Raw genomic sequence first — 22,622 nt, 5'->3', positions numbered from 1 at the left:
AGCTGCAAAGTCCAGGACCTGAGCATTTTGCTAGGAAGACTATGTGATTGACTGCAGCTGAGAGCTGAGGTATTTAGGAAGCAGAGGAGGTGGCCCTAGTAACCTCATGGGGCCTCTGCACCCCATTTCCTCAAGTCTGGGCTTCCCCTCCTGGCCCTCCAGAGAGTCGGTCCCTACACCGTGCCAGGGGCCAGCATGCAAGTCAGTAAGAGAGCAGTCATCAAGCCCAGTCTCACTCCAGGAGATGGGAGGAGCCAGAGGAATCATTCCTCTTCCCCCAAGCCATGGACATGAAGGACAGGAAATGAGACTGGAAAAAGATGGAAAGTCTTTGTGCTCCCTGGGGCTCTTTTTGGTATTAATTTGTACTTGAGTATAGGAAGGCAATGGCACCTCTCGCCCTCTCTCTGGAATGCCCCAAACTCTTATGGCCCAGAGGCCGCTGGGTTTCTGTGGCTTCTATGTGGTGTGAAGAGGGCCTGGCCTGCTTCCAATTAGCCTCGGAGCTCAGCCCTCAGGCTTCCATTCTCCTGAAGAGTTTATTTGTCTTGCTCTGTGTGAATGCTGGCTCACCTCTGCTGCAGCTGCAAGGTGTCACCCAGGCTTGGCTTTGAGGTTTTCTCTGACTAAGGGGGTGGCCAAGTGAGGCAGGCTCTGATCTACGTCTGCACTTCACCCTGCCTCTGGGTTCTAGGATCCTCCTCCATTTCAAGTGGCCAAAGTGAAGGGCAATTTCTGAGGCTGTTGGTCACAATCTCTTACTGCCCAGCCCACACTTCTGACCCGGCCCTCCTGTGGCTGCTTCCCACAGCCATTGCTCTGCAGCTCCCAAGCTGTGTTCCCCTCCAGCCCTCAACCTCAGCTCTCAGGCACTTTCCCTAGGGGAAGAAGATGAGTTTCCAACCCTTATAGAATCTCAGGGCTGAAATAAACTCCCAACATCCACCAAGGACAACATGGTGCTTTCAGGCCAGCAGTGCCAGCATGCCCACTGGACACAGAGAAATCTTCTTGGGATAATTTCCTGGGTACCTGTTTCCACCACTCTGAGGCCCTGTGGATGAGTCTGTCTTGTGCCACCATTTATGTCCCTCCATCTCCAGGCAGGCAAATTTCACTTCTCAGATGGAATAGAACTCCTATTGTTTTGGAAACTAAGAAGAATCCAAGGCTATGAGTGTTTGTTTTAGGAAACTTTCAAGGTCTCTTTTCTTATGTTTAGCCATGGAGACCCAGAAGCCCCCTTTTCTTGACATCTTAGACAGGTAGACACGATTCCCATCATGGAACATGGGCACAAGGCTCACTGCTCATCATTTTCCCTTGCATGCAGCTGGCAAACAGCCACTGAAAAAGGCCCTAAGGGTTGAACAATAAGGCGCTCATTGCCTCATGCAGTAGGGAGGGTGTACAAAGTCTATAGTGGTATAGGAAAACACTACACCATCACTACTATTTGAATTTTCTAAAAAGTAGAACAAGAGGAAATGTGTGGATGTGGACATCCGTGTGACACATTTGATCTTTAGAGTTGTTCATACCACACTGGTCACCTTTGGGCATGAAGAGCAAGGCAGACTGACCAGCACATTTCACTGTCCTGAGGGATACTGGGAACATGCTAGAAAGTCAATGCCCTCAGACACGGACTGGAATAGTCTTTGAAAAGGTAAGCCGTGTCACAAGTTACTGTGTTGGTAGCAAAGGTGCGTTAGGTTTTAGGGGTGGGGCTTTGTACGGTAAAAGCAGACAGTTAGCGATGCCAGCTTCTTTCATCAGCTGGATTTCCCTCTTTCTCCAAGGCCACCAACCAGCCATAGTCAGAGCCAAAGGATCACTGAATGTTAGAGCTGGAAGAGAAGCTGGCATGAAAGGACAGCTGAGACTCCCTGTCCTGTTGAACTAGACCATGTCTGCAGCCAACCAAAGGGCAAGACCCAGAACGAACACCCTTTGCTGCCCTCCTCCAGAGCACCGAGCCTGGCTGGATGTGTTTCCTCTTGGCCTTTAGCCTCAATATACTACTTCAAGCTTTTGAATGCCCTGAGTCTGAGGAGTTGAGCAGATACAGCCTCTCTTTCTGGAATCATTTATTACCACTTCCTTGAGCTTTAGAGGGACATGGTTTTCTGATATGTAGAACCTTGGGCAAGAACACCAAGATGGGCCAGGACCAGAGGTGGTCAAGCCATTGGACTGACCATCTGGAAAGGCAGCGCTGATTCACAGGGGATGCTCCCCGGCCAAGGTGAACCTTCTTACCTCCGAAATATTGATGCGGCCCTCCTGAAAGGAGCAGGTGGTAGGGTCATGAGTGCAGAGGTTGCGGTACTTGCACCAATGGCAGCGGAAGGCGCTGTTGACACAGGACAGGCACCTACAAGGACAGGGACAGTAAGGGGTCAGGCTTGCAGCCACGTGTCATGAGGAAGTCTGTGTATATCCCAGTCTTCTTCACAGGAGAGCGGACAGGTGGACTGTGGATTCTCTAACGCTAGTCCTGGTTTCTTGCTAATTTTCTGGTCACAAGAACACCTTGGGTGGAGAATACATCTTATAAGGACCACAATGTCATGTTGGGAGCTTGGAGATCTGCCTTGGTGGGGGTATTTAAACCACAAAAATTGGCAAATGCTACAAACTAGTTTGCTTCTCTAATTACTGGTAGTAACTCTTTACCAACTTACTGCGGCCTATAAGACAGAGCCGCGGTAGGGACACAGAGGTGGAACCTGGGCAGATATGAGTGCAGTCTTGCTTCTGCTGCTGGGCCCAGAGCCACCCATGAGTAAGTCATTTCAGTCTCTGAGCTGGAGTTCCTTTACCTGCCTGTAATAAAATAGTCCTCTCCACTCCTCAGGGATGTTTGGTGTCAAACAAGATAATATACAAGAACAGGCTTTGAAAAGTGCATCGCTAAACATGAGTATTATTTTCAAGTGCTTAAATGGCCTGTGATTTCAACCTGTTAAATACAGTAACGTTTGCATGTTAACAATGGGCTATAGCATCTGTGTTATGGGGTTTAGGGGACTCAACAGTATTAAATGGTAACTTAATCTCACATCACTGCAAGCTCAGGCAGGGAACAGTAGGACATGTGTATGGTACACATATTCCTTGCCAGGGTGAACACTTCTTTCCCTCTGGTTTTACATGGAGACTGTGTATATTATTTTGGCTCGGTGTGTATGATCAGACCACCATAGTGGAAATGGGTTTGGTGGGTGGGGTTGCTCTTCCGCCCCAAGCCAGCTCTCTTGCTCCATAGTCTTTCTGAAGAGACTTATCTGCCATGGACCAGAACAGGTCTGCAATCTGGCGCCACCTGGTGGGACTCCGGTTACATCTGGATGGCTGGGGCGCTAGGAAAGGGTCACTTGCTAATAGGCCCGCACCTTGAGGTGCTGTAGCCCATCTACACTTCCTTTCCCAGATCAATGATCTTTCTTCCCTTCTGCTTATGTACAAAGTTATTTAGTCTCTGAGTGTAGGTCAGTGCTTTGTCATACTTCTTGACTGATTGGCTCTTGATAATATTTCCTGATTCAGCAAGTAGATAATGAAAACAGACCAAGGACCAAAAACTGATGGTATCTATTGGAACTATAGACATGAACCTTTTACTGGCTAATTTTGTGACAGTCAGTACGGTGTTTACTCTCTTGGACCTCAGTTTACCATATTAAAAGGAGGGAAGTGAACTTGATACTGTGACTTTTAAATATGGATGCCAAGGGAGAAGAGTAAGATAGATCATGTTTGGCAATAAAATGAAACCTCTGCTGTCAAGGAGATCTGGTTTTTTTTTCCTGGTAAAACTTGCTGCTCCCTGTGACAGCATCTTCGCTGCCATAGCAGTTCATCACTGAAAGCAGTGATGTCACACTGGATTGCCAGGGCTGTGAGGGTGCTCTCAGAAACAATGGGTTCTAGTCCCACTGTGTTAGTTTGTGAGGAGGCTGGTAGGTTTTCTCGGGGCTGCAGGCATTCCCCTAAGCTAACGGGCTGGAAGGCAGGGGTCAGAGGTCACTTTTGCCCACTTCAGCTTTGGCCACCATCTGGGCTGCCTGGTTCTCTGCTGGCCATTTTCAGCTCTTATTCCATCTTTCTCTGCATATCTACTGAGTTGTCCCAATGGGTCCAGATACGTTTCCTTGGCTACTGTAGAGATACGACAATCCCAGATTATTCTGGTCATGCAAATCAAGGTGAGAGCTGCGGAGAGACTAAGGACTGGCTCACTGGTCTGTTTCAATGGCTGAAAGTCCCTTTGGGGCTAACGGGCAAACACACCCCCTGCCTGACTTGATGCTGAGCCCCCTGTGCCTACAATTTGGTCCCTACAGACTCCCTGAGAGTTCTGCCTGTTACACAGACCTCAGTACTCCTATCCGGGGCAATGGGAAAGATGGGCTGGTAGGCTATGCCCGATTACTGCCCCCTCTGGCATGGAGCTGTGGGTAGCATTCTCCTCTTTGCTGGACATCCATCATGGTTATTAGTCCTATGACAATCCTCGGTCCTAGTATCCTGACACATTTCCTTCTCTCTAAGCCAAACAGTGCATGAACGCCCAACTTCTGTGCCTGAGTTTCTCTTCTAGGATCAGAAGAAAGTATGGATAGACCCCTGCTTCTGGCCTTGCCTTTTACTTGTTGAGTGCTCCCTGCATGGTTGTGGGGGCTTCTCTTGGGAGGACAGGGTTGGGAGACATTTATCTACTGCAGGTGGCTGGTGAAGTCAGCTGAGCTGCATCCAAGCCCCTCTAGAGGTTGTAGTTCAGTTTGTCTGGTTTTCCCTCCGGATTCAAAAACGGAAGTGTAGATCAGGAGCACAGCAGAGTTTAATACCCTGCCAAACCTCCTCATCTGAGGTCCTTTCTCTGTATGCTCAGAGAAGCTACTTTCCCTGTGTTTTATCCTCTGTGGGTACTTGAGCAGCGGACACCCCCAGTTCTGACTTCTTCACTTACTTAACTCCAACTACAAAGCCATCACAAAGTGGTCCACAATGGAGATCTTTTCTCATCTTTTGGGTCATGATCCTTTTTCTGTTCTGGCTTAAGAGAATTGGGGTAGTGAGTGCAGGGGGGTGGAATGAGACCGAAAGCCATGGAGAATGAGCGCTGCTCACTTCTGCCCACATCTTGTGCCCGGCCCTCTAAGGAGACTAGGGGGAGCCCACCACGTTTCTTCTCTCTTAAAGGAGCTTAGACCCAAAGGATGGAAGCCCCACCGCACATCCCCTCCTCAAGGCTGCTTCCCAGGAGTTCTCACAATTGGTGGGCGCTGCAGTTGTAAAACTTGAACTCAGTGCTGACGAATATCTTCCCTGTCTCCTTGGATCTCAGCTGTAGCTCTAGTCCAAACCAGTCTGGAAAAAAGTAGAATGGGAAGGAATGAAAGCCTGGGGGTTCCAGAGGTGGTCTGCAGGAAAAGGCTTTTCTGGGGCACAGACAGAAGATGTAATCCAGCTGATTTCTCCTGAGAGAACCCCTCAGACCTTCACCCAGGGAGGAGGTGACAGACTCCATGGTGGCCCTGGCCTCAGTAAGAGATGTTCTGTGGCTGAAACAATTTTAGCAACATCGGGCCAGAGCCCCTCAAATCCTAGGTCTAGGGAGAGAACCGGCCAAGGCCTGCAGCCCCTCTCATCCCCAGAAAGGACAGGCCCTGGGCAGCTCTTTGCACTCTGAAGCTGCACTCTACTCAGGAACAAGTGTTTCTCTTCACCCTAGATTTATCTGGGGGCCGTGACACTTTGTTTTCAAACTCCAGCTCTCTAAGCCGGCACTCACACCTGGTTTGGAAGATGAGGTGAAGCAACTTCCTTGCCTGCTACTCCAGGCTGCACTGTGGTGGAGCAGCTCCCAGCCTCTGCTCTCTCAGTAGACGCTTCTTACCTTGATCCAGAGGGATGGCAGGGACATCCTTGGGCCCAGGGGACAGGCAGATGACATTGCTGCCAGTCACTCGCCCGTCCACCTCTGTCAGGTTTCCAAAGGCACAGGTGATGCCTGCAGACAGATCTGGAGCGTCACTCACAACCAGGTTGAGCTGTGGAAGGAGCAAAGAGCTCAGGAGACCCAGGCTTCAAGGCTGGCCCTGCCCGGGCCTATTACTCACTAATCAGTCCTGACCTCATCTATCAAAGTAGAGAGCTGATCTAGGTGATCTTCCAGCTCTGTCAATGAACAATTATGGTAATTAATTGCTCAGTGGTGTGCAGGGCCAATAGTCTTTATTAATATTATTATTAATTGATTTTTCAATCTTGTCGAGCATCAGAAGGCACTAAGGGTTGGGGCAAAGAAGGAAAGGTACCAAAATCCATCTTAGATCCTGCTCATTTTGACATGGAAATCAATTGCAAAGCATCATGGGAATTAGAAAGTCATGAGCTGAGGTCTTCATCAGAGAGGCTTCAGCCTGGGCTCCTGAGAGAGCAAGTATCACCAGTCTGGAGGTTTGCCAGGATCACGCTAGTTTGGTGGAGAAAGGAGCTCCTCACTGTGGCTACCACTGGCTCACAGGCTACTTAGCAGGCTATGGGATTCCTGCAGTTCCTACTCCGCTGTTTCTTGGGGCTCTCTGCTCTCCAGTGTTTCTTCCAGAGTGGAACAGGAGATTTGCAAGGATGGTGGCCTAATATAGACCAGGGAAGGTGCTGCCAACAGCTCCACAGCGTCTATTTCCTCTGCATTCCATCATGGAGGCCAGTGGTCTCCAGTCTTGTCAAGTCTGAAGGTGCTCTTTTGAGTGGTAAAAATACCAGACTTTCAGAAGAATTTGTTTGTGGAGAAAATATCTAATGGCAAAATTCTGACCTCAATTCAGTGCATTTTTCAATTTTTTTTTTATTCAATTATCACAATACACGGCCAGGGGGTATTTGAATAGGCAAAATATGTGACTGGCTCCCTGTGACATTGAGCAATGCCCTGGGCTTCATGGCATGACACCCCTGCCTTCTCAGAGCTGGGGCAGGGGTAGGGAGGCTTCCCTCTGTCTTCCTGTCAACACTTGGCAGTGGCTTTCTTGGACACAATGATAAAAGGTGGTACCCAGCCTTTTCATGAGTTTGTCCTTGAATCTCTGCCTCAGTTTCCTATCAGTGGGGACTCAGATACCCCCCTTCCCTGCTTGGTTCCTTGGCTCCTGGAGAGTTGAAACCTACTGGAGGGGGTGAATAGGCCTGAATCCTGTGAGCATTATTAACGAGTTAACACTTGCAAGGGCTCTGAAAACCTGCAGGATGAAGTTGTGGCTGGGACTGGAGGGTGGGAAGACTTTGGGTTGCACCAGGACATGTGGGTAAGGGCACTTCTGTCCTCTTTAAGGACTTTGGATGGACATAGAGACAACCTGCAGATCTCCTTAGAGAACATAACAAGTGGTTGACTGTAAACGTGGCATAACAACAAGCGGATTATTGTAAATATAGCACACGTTAAAGAAAATGTTATTTTGTATAAGAAGTATTCTGTCAGAGTTTGTCATTAAAGGTAAAATTTGCATTTACAAAGCAGATCCAGGGGTAATAAATGTGCGGGGAGTGTGGGAAACGGCTGTACCCTTTACACAGGAGTTACCAGGTTTTCAGTAGTTTCCTTGGGGCATCTGAAGCCTGATCACTGTACAGATACTTGTGCAAGCCATGAGGTGCATACCTGCCAGGCGCACCACCTCCCCATACCCACTCCCCCTGGGGCACCCACCTTCCGGCTGTGCTCGGACACAGAGATGCTGCTGGGCTTCACTGCCAGGCTCATACACTGGCTGATGCTGGCGGCAAAGCGATTTGGTTCCTTGTGCCGCTGGCACTTGTCCCTGCGGGAGCACCTAATATAGACACAGATTAACAAGAGGTCAGGCCTGGGGCCTACATGCTTGGCTTTGTCCCTAGGTAAGATGGTTGTGCTGCACTGAGGCCTGTGGCTTGTCTTCTCCTGGTGACCTACACCTGACTCTCGAGGGCTCTGGGGATTTCCTGGGGGTCTGTATCACCGGCAGCTAAGGACAGACTGGGGGAAGGAGCACTTCTCAGCACAAAGAATGGGGTAGCTTAGACAAAAGGGACACTCCTGTCCTTGTCTGTGCTGTTGGATACTCAGATGGTGAATGAGGGGACTTTGGGGGACCTGAGTTGTAGCACTGTGACGGACTCAGAATATGCACTCTGGAGCAAGGGTGCTGCGCCTACCGTAGGCCTACTGCCCTCTGTGTACTCTTAGGAAAGTTACCTAGTCTCTGTTCTGTTTTCTCCGCCATAGCAGGGTGAAGGTGGTGGGAAAAGCCCACGTCAAGGGTTGGGGGAAGGACAAGGCTGAATGAAGTGGGGCAGGTGAGAGCCCTGCACTTGGCAGGTGCCATGTCAGCATGAACCCTGCAATGCCAATAGTACTGATGACGGTGGCTCTTGTTCTTATTCTCTTCCAGAAGTTAGAAAACCGGTGCGGGGTCTTAGCTGTGTGGGGTAGGGTGCCTATGATCTTGTGGGTGGATTAATGGCTCTTTGAAGGCAGAAGCTATGTTTTATTCATTGGGGTAGTCCACCTGTCACAGGGAATATTTTAAATAAATGTTTATGTCATGAAATAATGCCTAGAGACAGAGAGACAGACATGGAGCTGCAGCCAGGGCTGCCTGTCAGAAAGCTTGTGTGGCTGCTCCTCCCGATGTCTTCATCCCAGCTCCAGCTCTTCTGCCCACACGCGGCAGGTGGACACGGTTCTGCTCCATACGGGAGCTTCAGGATGCCACCTGCCGTGTGTGTGTGTGGGGCACACTGCAGGGTTGAGGCAGCTCTAAACCAAACAGCCCTGGGACCCTGCAAGACTGCACCATCCAGCAGGGTTTCCCCCAAGCTCCTCCCCCCCTTCCTTTCCAGGCACATAATGGATCTAAATATGAATGCTGTCAAAGAAAAGAATTATTGAGGTTTAAGTGAATCCTTAAGATAGCTCTAAAGTGAGCTCTTGACTGGAGCCTTTATCTCATTGACTCACTGAAATGGCTCTTTTTTATCATACTATTTATGGCAACAGCCCTAACAGAGATAAATAGCCCGGGAGACAATAACACACTTGCAAGAGTAAGGCGTACAGAAGAGGCAGGATGGTTTCAAATCCCCCTGGACCCACAAGCCCTTCATCCATTGCCCGCAGCCCTCTGCCTCCACGAAGAGGCTGGCATGCTGGTCTGGAGCTGGGTTGGCCTGGCTCTTTGGTACCCTCTTGGCAGGGAAGGCTGGTGGTAGCCAGGGGCAGGGCACTGCAGGTCTGGTGAAATGACAGCCACCAGGCCAGGAGAAAGCTCTGAGCATAAACATCAGAACTCTTGCTCCCCATGTGCCCTTGGCAGGCAGAGTGGCTGGGAGAGGCGTGCTCAGAGAGGGAGGGAGGATTCTCGGACCATAGGTGAGCAGTTGTGGGGACAGAGGAAATCTGAGCTCTCCTGAAGAAGCTCAGCCATTCTAGAAGTCACAGGGACCTGGTCCCAGAGATGACGAGGTGGTCCGGGGTAGCTAAGGCAGTGGTGCATCCTTGATCACCTATAGACACTAGGACAAGCTGGGGAAACAGCTGCCCTACCAGTGAACAAGTGTCCATCCCTGATCTATAATTCTGCTGTAATTCTCAGAGGCACCAGAACTAGAAAGGCAAGGTGGGAAGGAAGGGAAGTCGAGGTGCAGCTGACCTGGCTGCTGTAGAGTGGAGGGCACGCAGCCCAGGGCCTTTGCACTAGCTAGGTGGGCTGTTAGGCTCTTCAGAGATAAAAACTCTCTTGCGGAGAGAGCCTGCTGGTTAGGGGGGTCACCTTTACTGTTGGGAACCCACATTCACCCCTTAAGGTGTTTCTGGGGTGCTGAGTGTGTGCATAGCTTGTGAATCTTTACTGACCCATGTGGAGACTGACTGCGAGCATTTTCGCAGCACTTTTTGAGGAATCTCTAACCTCTGAAACCTAAGCTTGGAACGCAGTATTTGTGGCCTCAAATCCAGTCCGGATTTTGCATCTGTGAAGCACCAGCCTCCCTTCCTCCCTCCCAAATCCTCCCAACACCTGCTGCAGAGGCTGGAAGCCAAGAGCTATTGTGCAGGACCCTGAACTCTGGCCCTCTGCCTCCGCCTCCACCCTAAACTCCGCACATTTCATGGAGATGTTCTGCTGGCTGGCACCAGGCCATGGAGTTTCCAACTCCATTGGGCAAGAGAATTCCTAGCCAGCTCCCGCCTATCGGTTTTCACCCTTTTCAATCCCTCTGGGGCTCTTCAAATTAGGAAGTTTAAGTGTGATTTTGCATTTCTATGGAGCTGGTATTCAATGGGGGGGATGTATCTGAATAGGGATATGAGGCCAGTTGGAGTGAGATGCCGACTTCTTGGAATCATGAAATAATGAGGCCAGAAGGGTCCTCCCAAGGGTACGGAGTCCATAATAGTTATTTTGATTTGTGTAGCCTCTTCTGGGCTTCCTTATTTCCAAAGCACTTATTATTTCATTTAGTCTTTACAATTCACCTGTGAAATAGGCATTTTCCTTATTTAGCAGCAGAGAAATGAAGGCCTGGAGCTGTCAGAGGACTCATCCAGGGTCACACAGCAGCAAGCCCGACAGCAGACTTCCCCACCCAGTGCAGTGCTGTCTGCATACTCTCAGCTGGACCCGCCACAAGGTTTCTTGGGAAACCTAGACAGTCTCCATGGCTTTCCTGGTGAGGTCTTTCAGCGATTCAAGAAAATAGCCCTACTGCTCAACCAGGCTGAGGAGACTAAGACAGAGGCCTGACTTGAGGAGAGAAGGCGCTCATGGTAACCGCCTTTCCTGCCCTACACTGTGCCACAATTACAATCACTGCTCAAAAGAAGGACACGCTCCTCTTTCTGTAAACTGCTGTCCTGCCCCACCATCCCGTGAAAGGCCCCGGTCTTGCAGCACTGGCCGCTTCCAGAATGACCCAAACTTACATGTTATGCAGGGTACACCAGCCACAGTGAGGGTCCCCTGAGCTCAGGCACTCCCCACAAGTTGTGTACTGCTCACAAAACTCCACGGGGACCCTGGTGACCTGCCAGAAAGAGGGAAGGGAGGACAGAGAGGTCAGTTGTGACAACTTGCAGGTGTATGTTCAGACATACTTACATCCTGCACTCTGCACTACTATGTCCCCTGACACGGTGACACTGGGAGCACACCAGTGGCCTCCAGCCCCTCATCTTCTGCTGATGGGGTCAGGTATAGTTAAGTGGAATACATTTTCAAGGCAAAAGCAAACTATGTCTGCCAGAGATGGGGCAAACCCTCCAAGCTGGCTGCTAGCGTCCTCCATGGAGCTGGTCGGGCTGGAGCAAGTGCTGAAAATGGTTAACTCCGCTGAAAGGCTATTGAGTGGTGCAGACTCAGTGCTGAAGAGGTTTCAGCTGGGCTCAGGCTGAGACATCCTGCCTGCGCAGAGCACATTGAAAAGGGGAGAGAAGGAGAAACTTTTCCCATCAAATAATATTCATAGTACGGCACAGGCTCTTTACAGCCAGCCCAATATACCACCTGGATCCAATTATCCTTTCTCTGATGGCTGCATTCACTTTCCCCAGTAAATCTCCCAGCCTTTGAAAAATCTGGCTACATGGGAACCTCCACAGAGAAGAGCTGCCTGTCTGTTCTGTCTTGCTTGGAAAGCGGGAATCTGCAGATGCAGCCTCTGCTCCCCTTGCGGTACACCCTTGAAAACTCCTGGCTTTCTGGTGGGGTGCTTCAGGGACCCGAGCTGGGCCTATTCGGATGCCACCCCCCACCCCCCGCCAGTGAGTGTGACAATAAAGGCCAGGCAAAGGGTCAGAGGACCGAAGTCTCCCATTTGCTGTGTCCTAAGTATCTGTTCATGTTGGGGCAGGAGGCTGCTGGGCTACAGAAACATCTGCTGGGCCAGAAATTGGTTCTCATTTGCTAGAGCACAGGGGCCTGCCACCTACAGAATGTGTGAGCTCAGGTGAAAACATAACCTGGGGTCCAGCAATGCAGTGTTCTGCCTCTGGCTGGGGGACGGAGCACGTGACAGAGATACTTGCACAGCATCCTCCTGAGAGCTCAGGAGGGACCCTGATGTTGTTCGTTCAGCAGAGGTTTATTAGATGTCAGTTCTGTGGGGCACTGGTGCTAAACCATAGGGAAGCCACTGAGAACAGCGTGCGCGCTACCCATAGAGCCCTGCTGCTCAGGGGAGTGGGAACCGCAGACAGAGTTGCTAGGCGTTGTGCTACCTGTCTGTGTGTGCCAGGACTGGTGTAAGTGCTGGGGGCCTCGGTGCTGGGGAGGAGGCTTCCCGGGACTGTCTGTTGGGAGGTGTGTGCCAAATGTCTTCCAAGGACATTCCAAACTGAAGTGTAATCATGGACAGAAGGAATCACAGACAGGTTCAGTCTCATCTGAAGGTGGGCGTACACTGTTCAGGTACTTTCTGACTTTCTGGTGGGGTGCCCAGCCTGCCTCTTTTGTTAGCAGTCCTATCCAGCCTTAGCACATCACAAACTACCATGCCCTGTCACAGGCTTTTCTGTGAATGAGGGACACCCTGAGCCCCGAGCACGCCTAACTCCCTTCAATAATAAACAGATGAAAGGCAGGTAGGGTTAGTGGCTATATTGAAACTTCGTTTAAAAATGGATATTCTAAATGTAGTTTGGGGAATAGCTGGTTTAAAACACTTCAAGCTTAATATATGGCAGGGTTCAAGATGAGTCTATGTGCGATATGACAGGTGATGTCCTGCCTAAAGGACCTGATATGATCATGAGCTACCCAGACAAATATACATTGTCAGGACCTAGTGAGGTGGTCATGCTCAGGTGTCCTGAGCTCTGGTCTCTGCAGCCTCCCTATGGGGTGTTTCTTAACTGAAGGTCCATCCCAAAGGACGGCCAGGACAGTGGCAGGAGGTCCAGGTGTGGTTTCTAAGTGCAGCCAATGGGCATCAGATGCTTATTTAGCCCTCAGGAGAGGAGTCTCAAGGCGGCCCCGGGTTCTTTCCGGTGTCTGACAGGCTCCGTGTGGCAGCAGTAGGGCCATGGACGAAGAGTGCAACACAAGAGAGGTAGGGCTGTTGAATGCCGCCTGAACGGACACCGACTACTGGGACGCACCCACAGTCAAGGTGGCATTTTCCTGTGATGCTGTGTGAGGCCTCTCCACCTACAGAGGAAGGCTGGATCCTCCTTTCAAATTTGGACAGTCCAGGATTCTACTTCCCATAGTTTACCTACTCTCTGAGGCCAGTTATGATTTCTGACCTGGATGACTTGACAGCTGGAAGATAGCATCCAGCCGTCACCACCACTGACCGATTTCCCAGGGCCTTTCCCATGCTTTGCTCATGGGCTGGGATGGCTACAAAAGGCACCTTTTGGACAGGGGCCTGCTGGAGGTGCCTCCCTGGAGCCTGCGGATCTCTGGGACCCTTGCTCCCTGTTGGGCTTCCGCTGACCCCCTCCAACTTGCCTTGCCAGGCCTGAGAGCAGCAGTCCAGTGCCCAGCTCCCTTTCTTGGCTTTCGAGCTCCTTGTGAGTGATGTCTGCATCTGGCTGGAAATTAAAACAACTGTCTGCATTGCATTCGGCCCGTCTGTCAAAACACAGCCCGGCTCTCAGCAGCTGGGGAAGGGGGCCCTGAATGGGTGCAGTGTCTCCCGCAACAAAGCCCACTTTCACGCCAAGTGCCATGGAGATAGTGAAACCCTGTTCTTCTCCAAACATGAAACCAACAGCACAACTATTTTTCCTGTTTCCTGGGCCCTCTTGGTGGGATTTCTTTTTTTTAATGCACTGAGTTAAAGAGTAAAAGTGAAACAGGAAACTTATAGCGGGGGAGGGTTCTACAGCTAGAATCATTCTCCCCTCTGAGATCTAACAGCCATGCCCAGACCAGAGGAAAGAAATGCCACAGTGACTGGGAGGGGACCCTCAAAGTCAGATGTCCCTATATTCATGGCTTTCTATGTTCATTCATCAACCAGTGCTCATCAATCATGTCCTCCATACAGTCCACTTCAGGAGAATAAAAAAAACAACAGCATTAAAACACAGCCATCACTCCTAAGTTGCAAACTGACTAGCAATAAAAACAAGAAAGCAATGGTGTTCTAAGAGAGATATTTAGAGGGGGATGAGCGAATGCGAAGTAAGGACAAAAAGTGCTTCTGTGTCGCCCTGTCTGGTGTGGTGGCCACCAGCCCCGCGGGGCTCAGGAGCGTCTGAAAGGAGCTGCGGAGCTGAGCTGCACGGTGAGTACATGACACGCGCTGGACGCGGGAGGCTCAGTGTAGAAGAGAACAGAAATAAAATATCACATTAATAATGCATTGTGAGCATTTTAAAAGCTACCATTTTATATATATTGGGTTCCATAAAATTCGTTTTTTCTCACTCTTTGGAACAAGGCCCATTTTAGCTGCTAGCAAACCACACACACATAGCTCAGGTCTGCAGCTGGCAGTTTATTTCTGCTGGGCACTGGCGTCCAGGAGGGAGTGCACAGGGGACTACGCAACAGACGCGTATGAATCAGGTCCTAGGAGGCAACTACTACACCGACTCCAGAAGGAAAGGGTTTGGGCTCGAACACAAAGGGTGGGGAAGACAGGGAGCAATATGGAGTCTCGGAGCCTTTAGTCTGTTACTCCTTGGTCAAAAGAATGTCCTCCAGAAACAGGTGGCCCTGTGGCTTTCAAGGGGCGATGGCTGTCAAGGTGTGGTCCTCAGGCCAGCACTGCTGGCATTACCTGTGAGCTTTTCAGACAAGAAGACCTAGGGCCCACTCCATCAGCAAAGCTGGATTGGGCTCCCCAAATGGGTTGATCTGTGGGTGTGTTACAGTTTGAGAATCACAGCTAGAGATGGCCTCAGCTCCTGGGGGACAGCTTTTTAAACATCAGGCCACAGGGGTGGAAAGCAGCACAATCAAACCCCATCATGGGGGCTTTGGTGGAAATTACAGCAGTTTGGGACATGCAGGGAAAGCAACAGAAATCTAGGGATCACTTTATGCTCTAGGAGAAATTGAATCTATTAATTTGGAGTCTCTGGAGTCTGCAAAGGACCAAGTGAAGTTCTCCAGAGTCAGGAGCCACCTCACTCTGCAGCCCCAGGTGGCAGCTGGAGGACTAGACGAAGTGGCACTGTCTCCCAAAGGTCCAGGACAATGGGGTGCTTTCTCCTGGAGGGTGTCCACCATGCCAGGGAGGCAGGGGGTGCTCTGTCAGGGCTGACTCAGAGTTTAATGGGACACTCCATAACATGTTAATTAGTGTCTATTTATTATTATTGCATTTTAATTATGCCTGGGTCTCCCTCCCCACTCCACTCTGAGGATGGGGATCTAAGGGTGGCTGGGCTGGGCTGGCCAAGGACCCGGTGAGAGCAGCCATACAATGGGACATGGCCCCTCCCCTGCCCCTCACTTCTGTCCCCCAGGACCCGTGGTGCTGCCTCCCACTGGATTCTGCCTTCGTAGCTCACATTCTTTTCTGCTTGATCTTATGTCTTATAATTATGCCTCTAATGAATATAAGTGTCCTATTAAGTGATTTACTTAAGAAATACTCCTAATTAAAGGTGACTCACACTGTGCTGTTGGCTCCTCTGGCCCCAGGGCCCCGCATCCCTGGTGCCTTCCCTGGCCTGATTCCACATGGGAAGAGCTCTGTGGGGGTGTGCTGAATGTGGGGTGGTCTCCCGCCGCCCTCTCAGTTCTGCAGATGGGTAGCCCACAGCGGTTCCAGCCTGATGAGGACCTTGCCGGATTAATATTGCCTGGGGGGCAGTCACTGGGGAAAGCACTGGAACCAGCCTCAGCCCCAATGACCCTGAAGAACATGCCATGTCTGTAGGTTTAGGAACATCCAGGGTGGAGGCAGAAAGGCCTCTGAGGTCCTGGCAGTAGCTGCCACTCTCATCCTGGACAGCAGCCCTGGACGGTTACCGCCATCAGCTGCAAACATGCCACTCTTCAGATGGAAGAGCTCCCAATGCAGGCATAAGAACAAAAGCTCTGGTGAGCTTGGGGACAGCATCAGAGCTTCCTGTCTGCCACCTGTGTGGACAATCACAGGGAGGGTTTGTGGTTCTGAGCCCCTAGAAGAGTCTTCCAGAGAAATACTGAGCTGAGAGAAGAAAACCCCATAGGATTCTAATGACGGAGCTTGCCTGAGTCCTGCTCAATCCTAACACATTTACTGAGCACTTATGTTGTGCCAAACCCTCCATGGGCACAGGGGTGACATCTTCTGCACTCCTGAAGCCCATGGTTCTACTGAGAACAAAAGCAAGGAAACAAATGATCTCATTACAGCGAGACAGACGCGCCCATGGAGGGAAAACCAAGGTGCAGTCGTGGATCAGAGTGCAAGGTGGTACACATCTCAGTGCCCAGTGGGAGCACTCCACGTCCAGGAGGCCTCTGGGATTCTTCTGCAAACACACAAGTGCGACAGAGCTAGCCGGCGGGAAGGCCTAAGGCAAAGCTGCTCCCCAGGGAGCGAGCCCGTTGGACACGGAGTGTTTAATCCCCTACTTCCCTGGAATGTGTCCTCCCCTGCCAGATGGTACACCTGTCCCTGCATGTGTGGCCTGCTCCTGACACACGGAGGGGAACAGAGACCTTCTCAGTGGCCGGGGGCCAGGTGGCAGGGGTGGGAGGTGGCACAGACAGCCCAGCTGGAGTGTGCAGTTGGCCTCCTGGTCCCAAGGCCTTCCGGGGACAAAGCTCACAGCAGCTGAAGCTGGTAGAAATGGTTCCCTGGGCCTCTCTCCTTTCCATGGTGGTTTCTCTTGGTGGTCCCTCCAGGCCAGCCCACCCCTCAATCCTCCAAGTTTGTAGCACTTTGGGCCCATTCTCCCCCTTTCCACCAATCCAAATCTGCTTTTGAGAAAACATCTGATACCCATTGACATCCATGTCCGATGGTAGAGAGGAGAGCAGCCCACCGAGGCTGCATATGGGGCGGATGAGTAGCACAGCCCCAGTAGTGCTGGCGGTGCTGTCACTCATCTGACCTGCAGAGCTCCCCAGGGAGGAAGAGGGGACAGGTATCATTACGAATTATGATCCCATTGGAGCTGTCAGGACATTAAGGCCCCACAGGGCTGACTTGCCTCTGGTCTCACAGTGTGTGGCCTGTGGCCAGTGGGAGAAGCGCCCTCCATTACCCAGGATGGGGCCATTTACTCCTCTCTGGCAAACTGGACGGGCTCTTGTTGCGGAGTGGGGAAGGAGACGCTGCTTCTGGGGTCAGTTCCAAGAGAGAGAAGCTGGGTCAGATTCGAGGCAAGTCCAGGGCAGGGTTTAGGAGGCTGGGGGCAACTTGCAGGCAGGCAAGGCTCTGCCTGTCCACTGGGCAGCTCTCAGGACCCAGGAGCTGTTAGCTGGTGGAAGGGAGGGTTCCTCTTCACAGCTTGCCCAGAGTCTTGCCAGCCCTCCACCCAGCGGGTACGGCCAGCATGGAGAGGCTGGAGGGTGGTTTTCCCGGGAGCTTCGGGCTCTATTCTCTTCATCTCATGGAGGTGGCCTCGAGGCAGAACCCTCGAAGGCAGAAACGTGTGGGCTGGCGGTTAGGGAGGTGCAGCTTTGCTCTGGCCTGGTTCCCTCAGGCATGGAAGCCAAAGGGCACGGTCTGGGGAAGCCCTTCCCCCAGCACACCTTGGGCCACACCCCCTTGGCTCAGCCCCTTGCACCATGGCTGGTGGCCAGCATCGCGTTGCCTTCTTTCTTCCCACACACCAGCACCTGGGCCGCTGTCAGCCTCTGCTGTGAGTTCATCCACCTGACCACTTCGCATCTCTTAGCTCATATTCTTGGCTGTGTTTTCTAACAATGATTCAGCCGGTGACTCAGAATCCAAAGAGCAAGAGGTGATACCAGAAGGTGAAGAGGGAGGCAGACTGGCGGGGTGGGGGTGGTGGTGGAGGATGCCCCCCCTGGGCTGTGTTTGGAGCAGACTTGACCCAAAGCGTAAAGGGAGAGGCTGTGAGCAGGCTCAGAGGGCTCCTGGGCTGCCTATGGGAGGCTGAGCCCTCTGCTCACATGGTCCAGTGGTGGAGGGAGCAGGGTTCCCCACCTCCGAGCCCTGCGAGCAGTGAGCTGTGGCTCTGGGCTCTCCTGTTAACTGCTTCCAGTCTCTCTTTCCTTATTGTCAAAATGCGGACAGCCCTGTCCATCACACCTGTCCCCGGGAGGGGGACGTGGGAGCCCACACTGTCAGGGTGGCTCTTCCTTATGAACCAATTCCCAGGAGCAACTGTGAAGAACTCATTCTTGTTTACTTCCAGGGCTGGATCTGTTTTCTTAAAAATCCATAGTCCTGTCCAGAGCCCCCAAACCTTCTTAAAACAGACACCATCCCAGCCCCCTGCCATCCAGTCTAAGCAGTGACAGTCACAGGACCATTTTTATTAAGAAAAGGTGGTGTGAAACCCCAGCAAACGCCTGTTTCCAGAGGCTGGGACCGCAGCTGATGCTGCACGCGGCCCCTGGCCCAAAGCTGACCCCAGGCCCTGTCCTCAGCACTCCTCACTATCTGGAGACTGAAGGAAGGAGTGCAGTTCAAAGAGAAAATCTATTTTTAATGACTTGGGGGAGAAGAGGAGAGTGGCTGAGTAATTCGGAGTAATTAAAGCTATCTATTACTCAGAGTGGGAGTCCAAAGTTGGTTGAAGTTTTCAAAGACATTTTTTTCTTCCTCATTCACAAAGCCCAGCAGAGGTCTTGCCAGAGTCAAAGGGGAGAGAACAATGGGCAAAGAAGCTTCTGGCCCCATGCAGAGAAATGCAGCCTTTGGATGTGTGGTGGGCAGGCCCACTCCCCGTGCAGGCCCCGGGACCCGTGGTGGGCAGGACTCAGGTCAGCCTCAGTCCCTCTGTCTCAGAACCGACTCCTGAGTCCCTTTCTAGATAGAACCTGCACCGGGCACCGGCTGAGAGGTGCATGCTGGCGGGACCATCCTCCTTTTAAATCCAGCTCTGTGCTTTCAGCTGATGGCGTGGAGTGAGTTACTGGACCATCTACGACTTCCATTTCCCCACTGTAAAACATGACAGTAATGAGGCCAGTTCCACAAGGTTGTCTGAGGTACTGTGAGACTGGTTCACAAAGAGCCGAGCATACAGCTGGGGCCCGGCGGGGGTAGTTACGTGCTCAGTACAGACCCCACTGAATGGGCAGTGTCTGCCTGGGAACCTGCGGAGGGCCCTGCCCAGGCTCTGCACTGTCAGGTGACCCACCTGTCCGCCCAGCCTGTCTGGATGGGGACCAAGTGTCTGTCATTTGGGGAGAACCGTGTTTGCCTGTGCATGAGGAGCAGTCCAGCCCTCAGACTGCCGTCCTCATTTCTGACATAACCTCAATGCTGTGTGTGTGTTGAAACCTAGCATTCAAGCTGAAAAATGTCAAATTATGCCCAGAGTCCTGAGAATGAAGGTAGAAGTTAGGTAACAGAAAATACAAGCAAGTAGAACACCCAGTGGCAAAGCAGACATTCCCAGCTCTGTTGAGTCTTCTCAGACAGGACTTCTATGCCAGAAATACTAGAGAGGCAGAAGTAGGGCTCTTCTAGTTTGGGATTTTAGAAGGATCTGCAGAGAAGCAGAGATGCTGGTACTATGTTGTCTCCATGACAACAGTGGATTTATTCAGTTAGGAAAAGCAGGTGGGATAGGAAATGGGGGATGAGAAGGATTTGGGAAATAGGGCCTAAGAAATAACTAAAACAGATCTTTCACCTGGGAGCCAGATGCCTGGGATTAGCAGGGTCCCACACAGCTCCTTTTGGGCCAGCTCTGACTCATGGACCCCAGGAAGGGGAAAGGTGGTGAAAGAAAGTGGGGTAACAAGGCAGCAGCAGCCCTTTGCCCAGCCGTTTCCTCTCCTGCATCCCACACCAACTATTTGCCTGGGGTGCCTCGATGAGGCCCCTGACCATGCAGGGCCATGTCCAGCCTTACCCCATGAAGCCTGACTATATGTATGTGTTGGGTACCTGCCTAGTAGACCCTGCTCTCTGAGCCCTGACTTGATTTTGTGGTCCCTACCTTCCAGTCACCAGAACATGAGAGAAGATTGGGACTCAGTTAACCCTAAATTTTCCTTTGAACATGGAAGCACCTACTATGCCTTTAGGAAGATGAGGGTTAGGGCAGAAACTATCAGGGGAGGGAGCCCAAGGAGTCTGGTTGGGGATGGGGGAAGGGCACCTTTCCTCTGCACTCAGTAGAAGGTAAAAGCTAACTGAGGCATTGTTTGAGATGGAGACGCAAGGAGTTCACGTTTGGTAGGATCCTTTTACAATAGAGAAAGGGGGTCTTTAGGACACCACTGCTCTTGAGAAGGACCATAAGAGAGAAAAGAGGACCCCCTTTGGCAAAGTCCTTGGCATTGCTCCCTAACCAAGTTCATTTCTGTCTCTTGGTGCCCACATGCTCTTTCTGCTCTGATAGGGACACCCATGGTCATTGACACATACTTGCAGGTCCTCAGCTACTCCTTATTTACTTTCTTCCCATCCTTGGTCCCTCCCCCAAATCTGCTAGAGCATTATGAAGGAGCCCAGGCTGAGCTTCCCAGGCTGTCTTTTTTTTTTTTTTTTTTTTTTGTTTTTCTCCGGTACTGGGAACCGAACTCACGACCTTGCGCTTGCCAGGCAGGCGCTTTTGCCGCTGAGCTAAATTCCCAGCCCCCGCCCCAGGCTGTCTTTATAAAGGGAGGACAGTTCTACCAAATGGTACAGGATAAAATCAGACCTGATCAAGCCCAAGGCCCAGAGTCTCCTATAGTCCACCCCAGGCAACAGCCATGCACACAGGAAAGAAAAGACCCAGCTCAGCTCTGCGCACAGCACTGGGTCTGAGGTGAGCCCCCACCTCACTCCCAAAGCCATTCTATAATTCTGCATATGCACAAAAGCCGTGGAGCTTCCTCTGGTGAAACAGAATCTTGGTTCCCAGAAAATACCGGGGAGCACATCTCTCAACCACCTCTCAGCTGTCCTTTCCAACCCTCTGAGACCTGACATCTTACCTCCCCCACATGACATATCAGATATCTGGGAGATATTCACTGTGACTTTTCTTGGTACGCTAAGTGGGCTTCCTTTCTGGAATGGACCACAGTGCAGTTTTTCTTTTGTGTTATTCACAAATCGAGTTGACGTGTGTGTGCGTGTGTTTTCAGAGATATGGAGGGTAAGAATATGTTTTTAAAGCTCTAAGGAAAAAAAGCACAAATCTCCTGTAGTGGTATTGACAATGTTGGATTTATGGTCTTGGTAGAGCTCATTTATTCATTTGTGCCATTCATTCATTCATTCACTCATTCGCCCTCAGCAAGGTGGGGCATCTCACATGCTTCCCAGGACCCTGTGCCTCTGTGCTCTCTGAGAACCTGTGTAGATGGTCAGCTGCGGAAAGGATATCTTTCAAGGTAGTGATTACCCCTTAACCCATGCTTTGTACCCGGGCGTTAGACAGGGTTGGCTGGTTGACTTGACCTTGTCAATCTAGATTCATGTAGACATGCTATCACTGAGTAGACATGCATATGATTAAAGGTGTATTTTAATTAGGTATACACTAATTCATTCACCCATCCATCAGTCCATCCAGGGATGAACGCCATTACCATGTATGTCTGTCCATCCACCCACTCACCCGCCCACCAGGCCAGGTATCAAATCCTGTATTGAGGCAGTAATAAATGTAAGTTAATCATGACCTCCAGTGCCTGCTGGAAACACACCCTCCGGAAAGTATGACTGAAGGGACCAGGAAGGCAGCATGCATTTCTGAAAGCCTTGAAGCCCTGGGGCTCCTGTGATGGCAGGAATGGAGGAAAGAAGTTCCAGGAAGAGAGAGGGCTTGAGCAAGGCACCCACATGTGAAGGCGTGGGAGACATCACCAGGAGCTGATGCGGAAGAGATCTTGGTAGATTGCGGGATGGGGCTGGGACCAGGACAGCACCACCAGAATGGAAGGGAGGAAAAGGGAAGTTTTGCTTTGTTTGTTCGGCATCGCTGTCGTCACATTCTTGGCTGCACTGGCTACAGGGCCACAGTCCATGCCCTCCCAGCGGGATGGGGCCTCGTCCACCTCCCTGCCAGCCTTCCCACACCAGCACTGCTGTGCACACCTTTGTTTCTCCTTGGCTTCCCCAAGGCTGAAGGGACAGTGATGCATGGCCCAGACAGACTCTGCAGGCTGAGCTTCAGCCCTTTCCCATTAGTTGTGTGGCCTTGGGCAAGTTATTCAGCTCTGAGCTTCTCTTATTGATCCGTAAAATAGTCATAAAAATAATGCTCATGTTTACATAAAATTTTTCTGTAATGAAGACATCAAGAGTTTTAATGGATTCGGTTAAAGTCATATAGCCAGTGGGTTGTACAGCTGGGACTCAAACCCAGGCTTCTGGCCAGCAAGTCCTTGTTCCTAACTTCTTTTATCATTCATTCACTCATTCATTCCTGGGGATTGAACTCAGGGCCTTTGCACTGAGCTATATCTCCAATCCTTCTTTTTAATCTTTTAATTTTAGGACAGGGTCTTGTTAAGTTGTTATGTAGCCCAGACTGGACTTGAACT

The 22,622-nt window shown here is 51.1% G+C and overlaps 1 protein-coding gene across 1 annotated transcript in view; it reads right to left on the bottom strand.

Annotated features, from left to right (window-relative positions):
- Plxna2 (plexin A2) overlaps nt 1-22,622 on the bottom strand; it is a gene marked incomplete in the record, with an annotated part of 202,644 nt that overhangs the window by 65,065 nt on the left and 114,957 nt on the right. The window contains 5 exon segments of the mRNA XM_005404545.2: nt 2,263-2,377; nt 5,280-5,376; nt 5,906-6,059; nt 7,721-7,844; nt 10,973-11,073. Of these exon segments, the coding sequence (XP_005404602.1) occupies nt 2,263-2,377; nt 5,280-5,376; nt 5,906-6,059; nt 7,721-7,844; nt 10,973-11,073 (591 nt within the window).

The sequence above is a fragment of the Chinchilla lanigera genome, unplaced genomic scaffold (genome assembly GCF_000276665.1).
Source record: "Chinchilla lanigera isolate Chin_1 unplaced genomic scaffold, ChiLan1.0 scaffold00088, whole genome shotgun sequence".
Lineage (NCBI taxonomy): Eukaryota > Metazoa > Chordata > Mammalia > Rodentia > Chinchillidae > Chinchilla > Chinchilla lanigera.
This window is presented reverse-complemented; position numbering and strand designations above follow the sequence as displayed.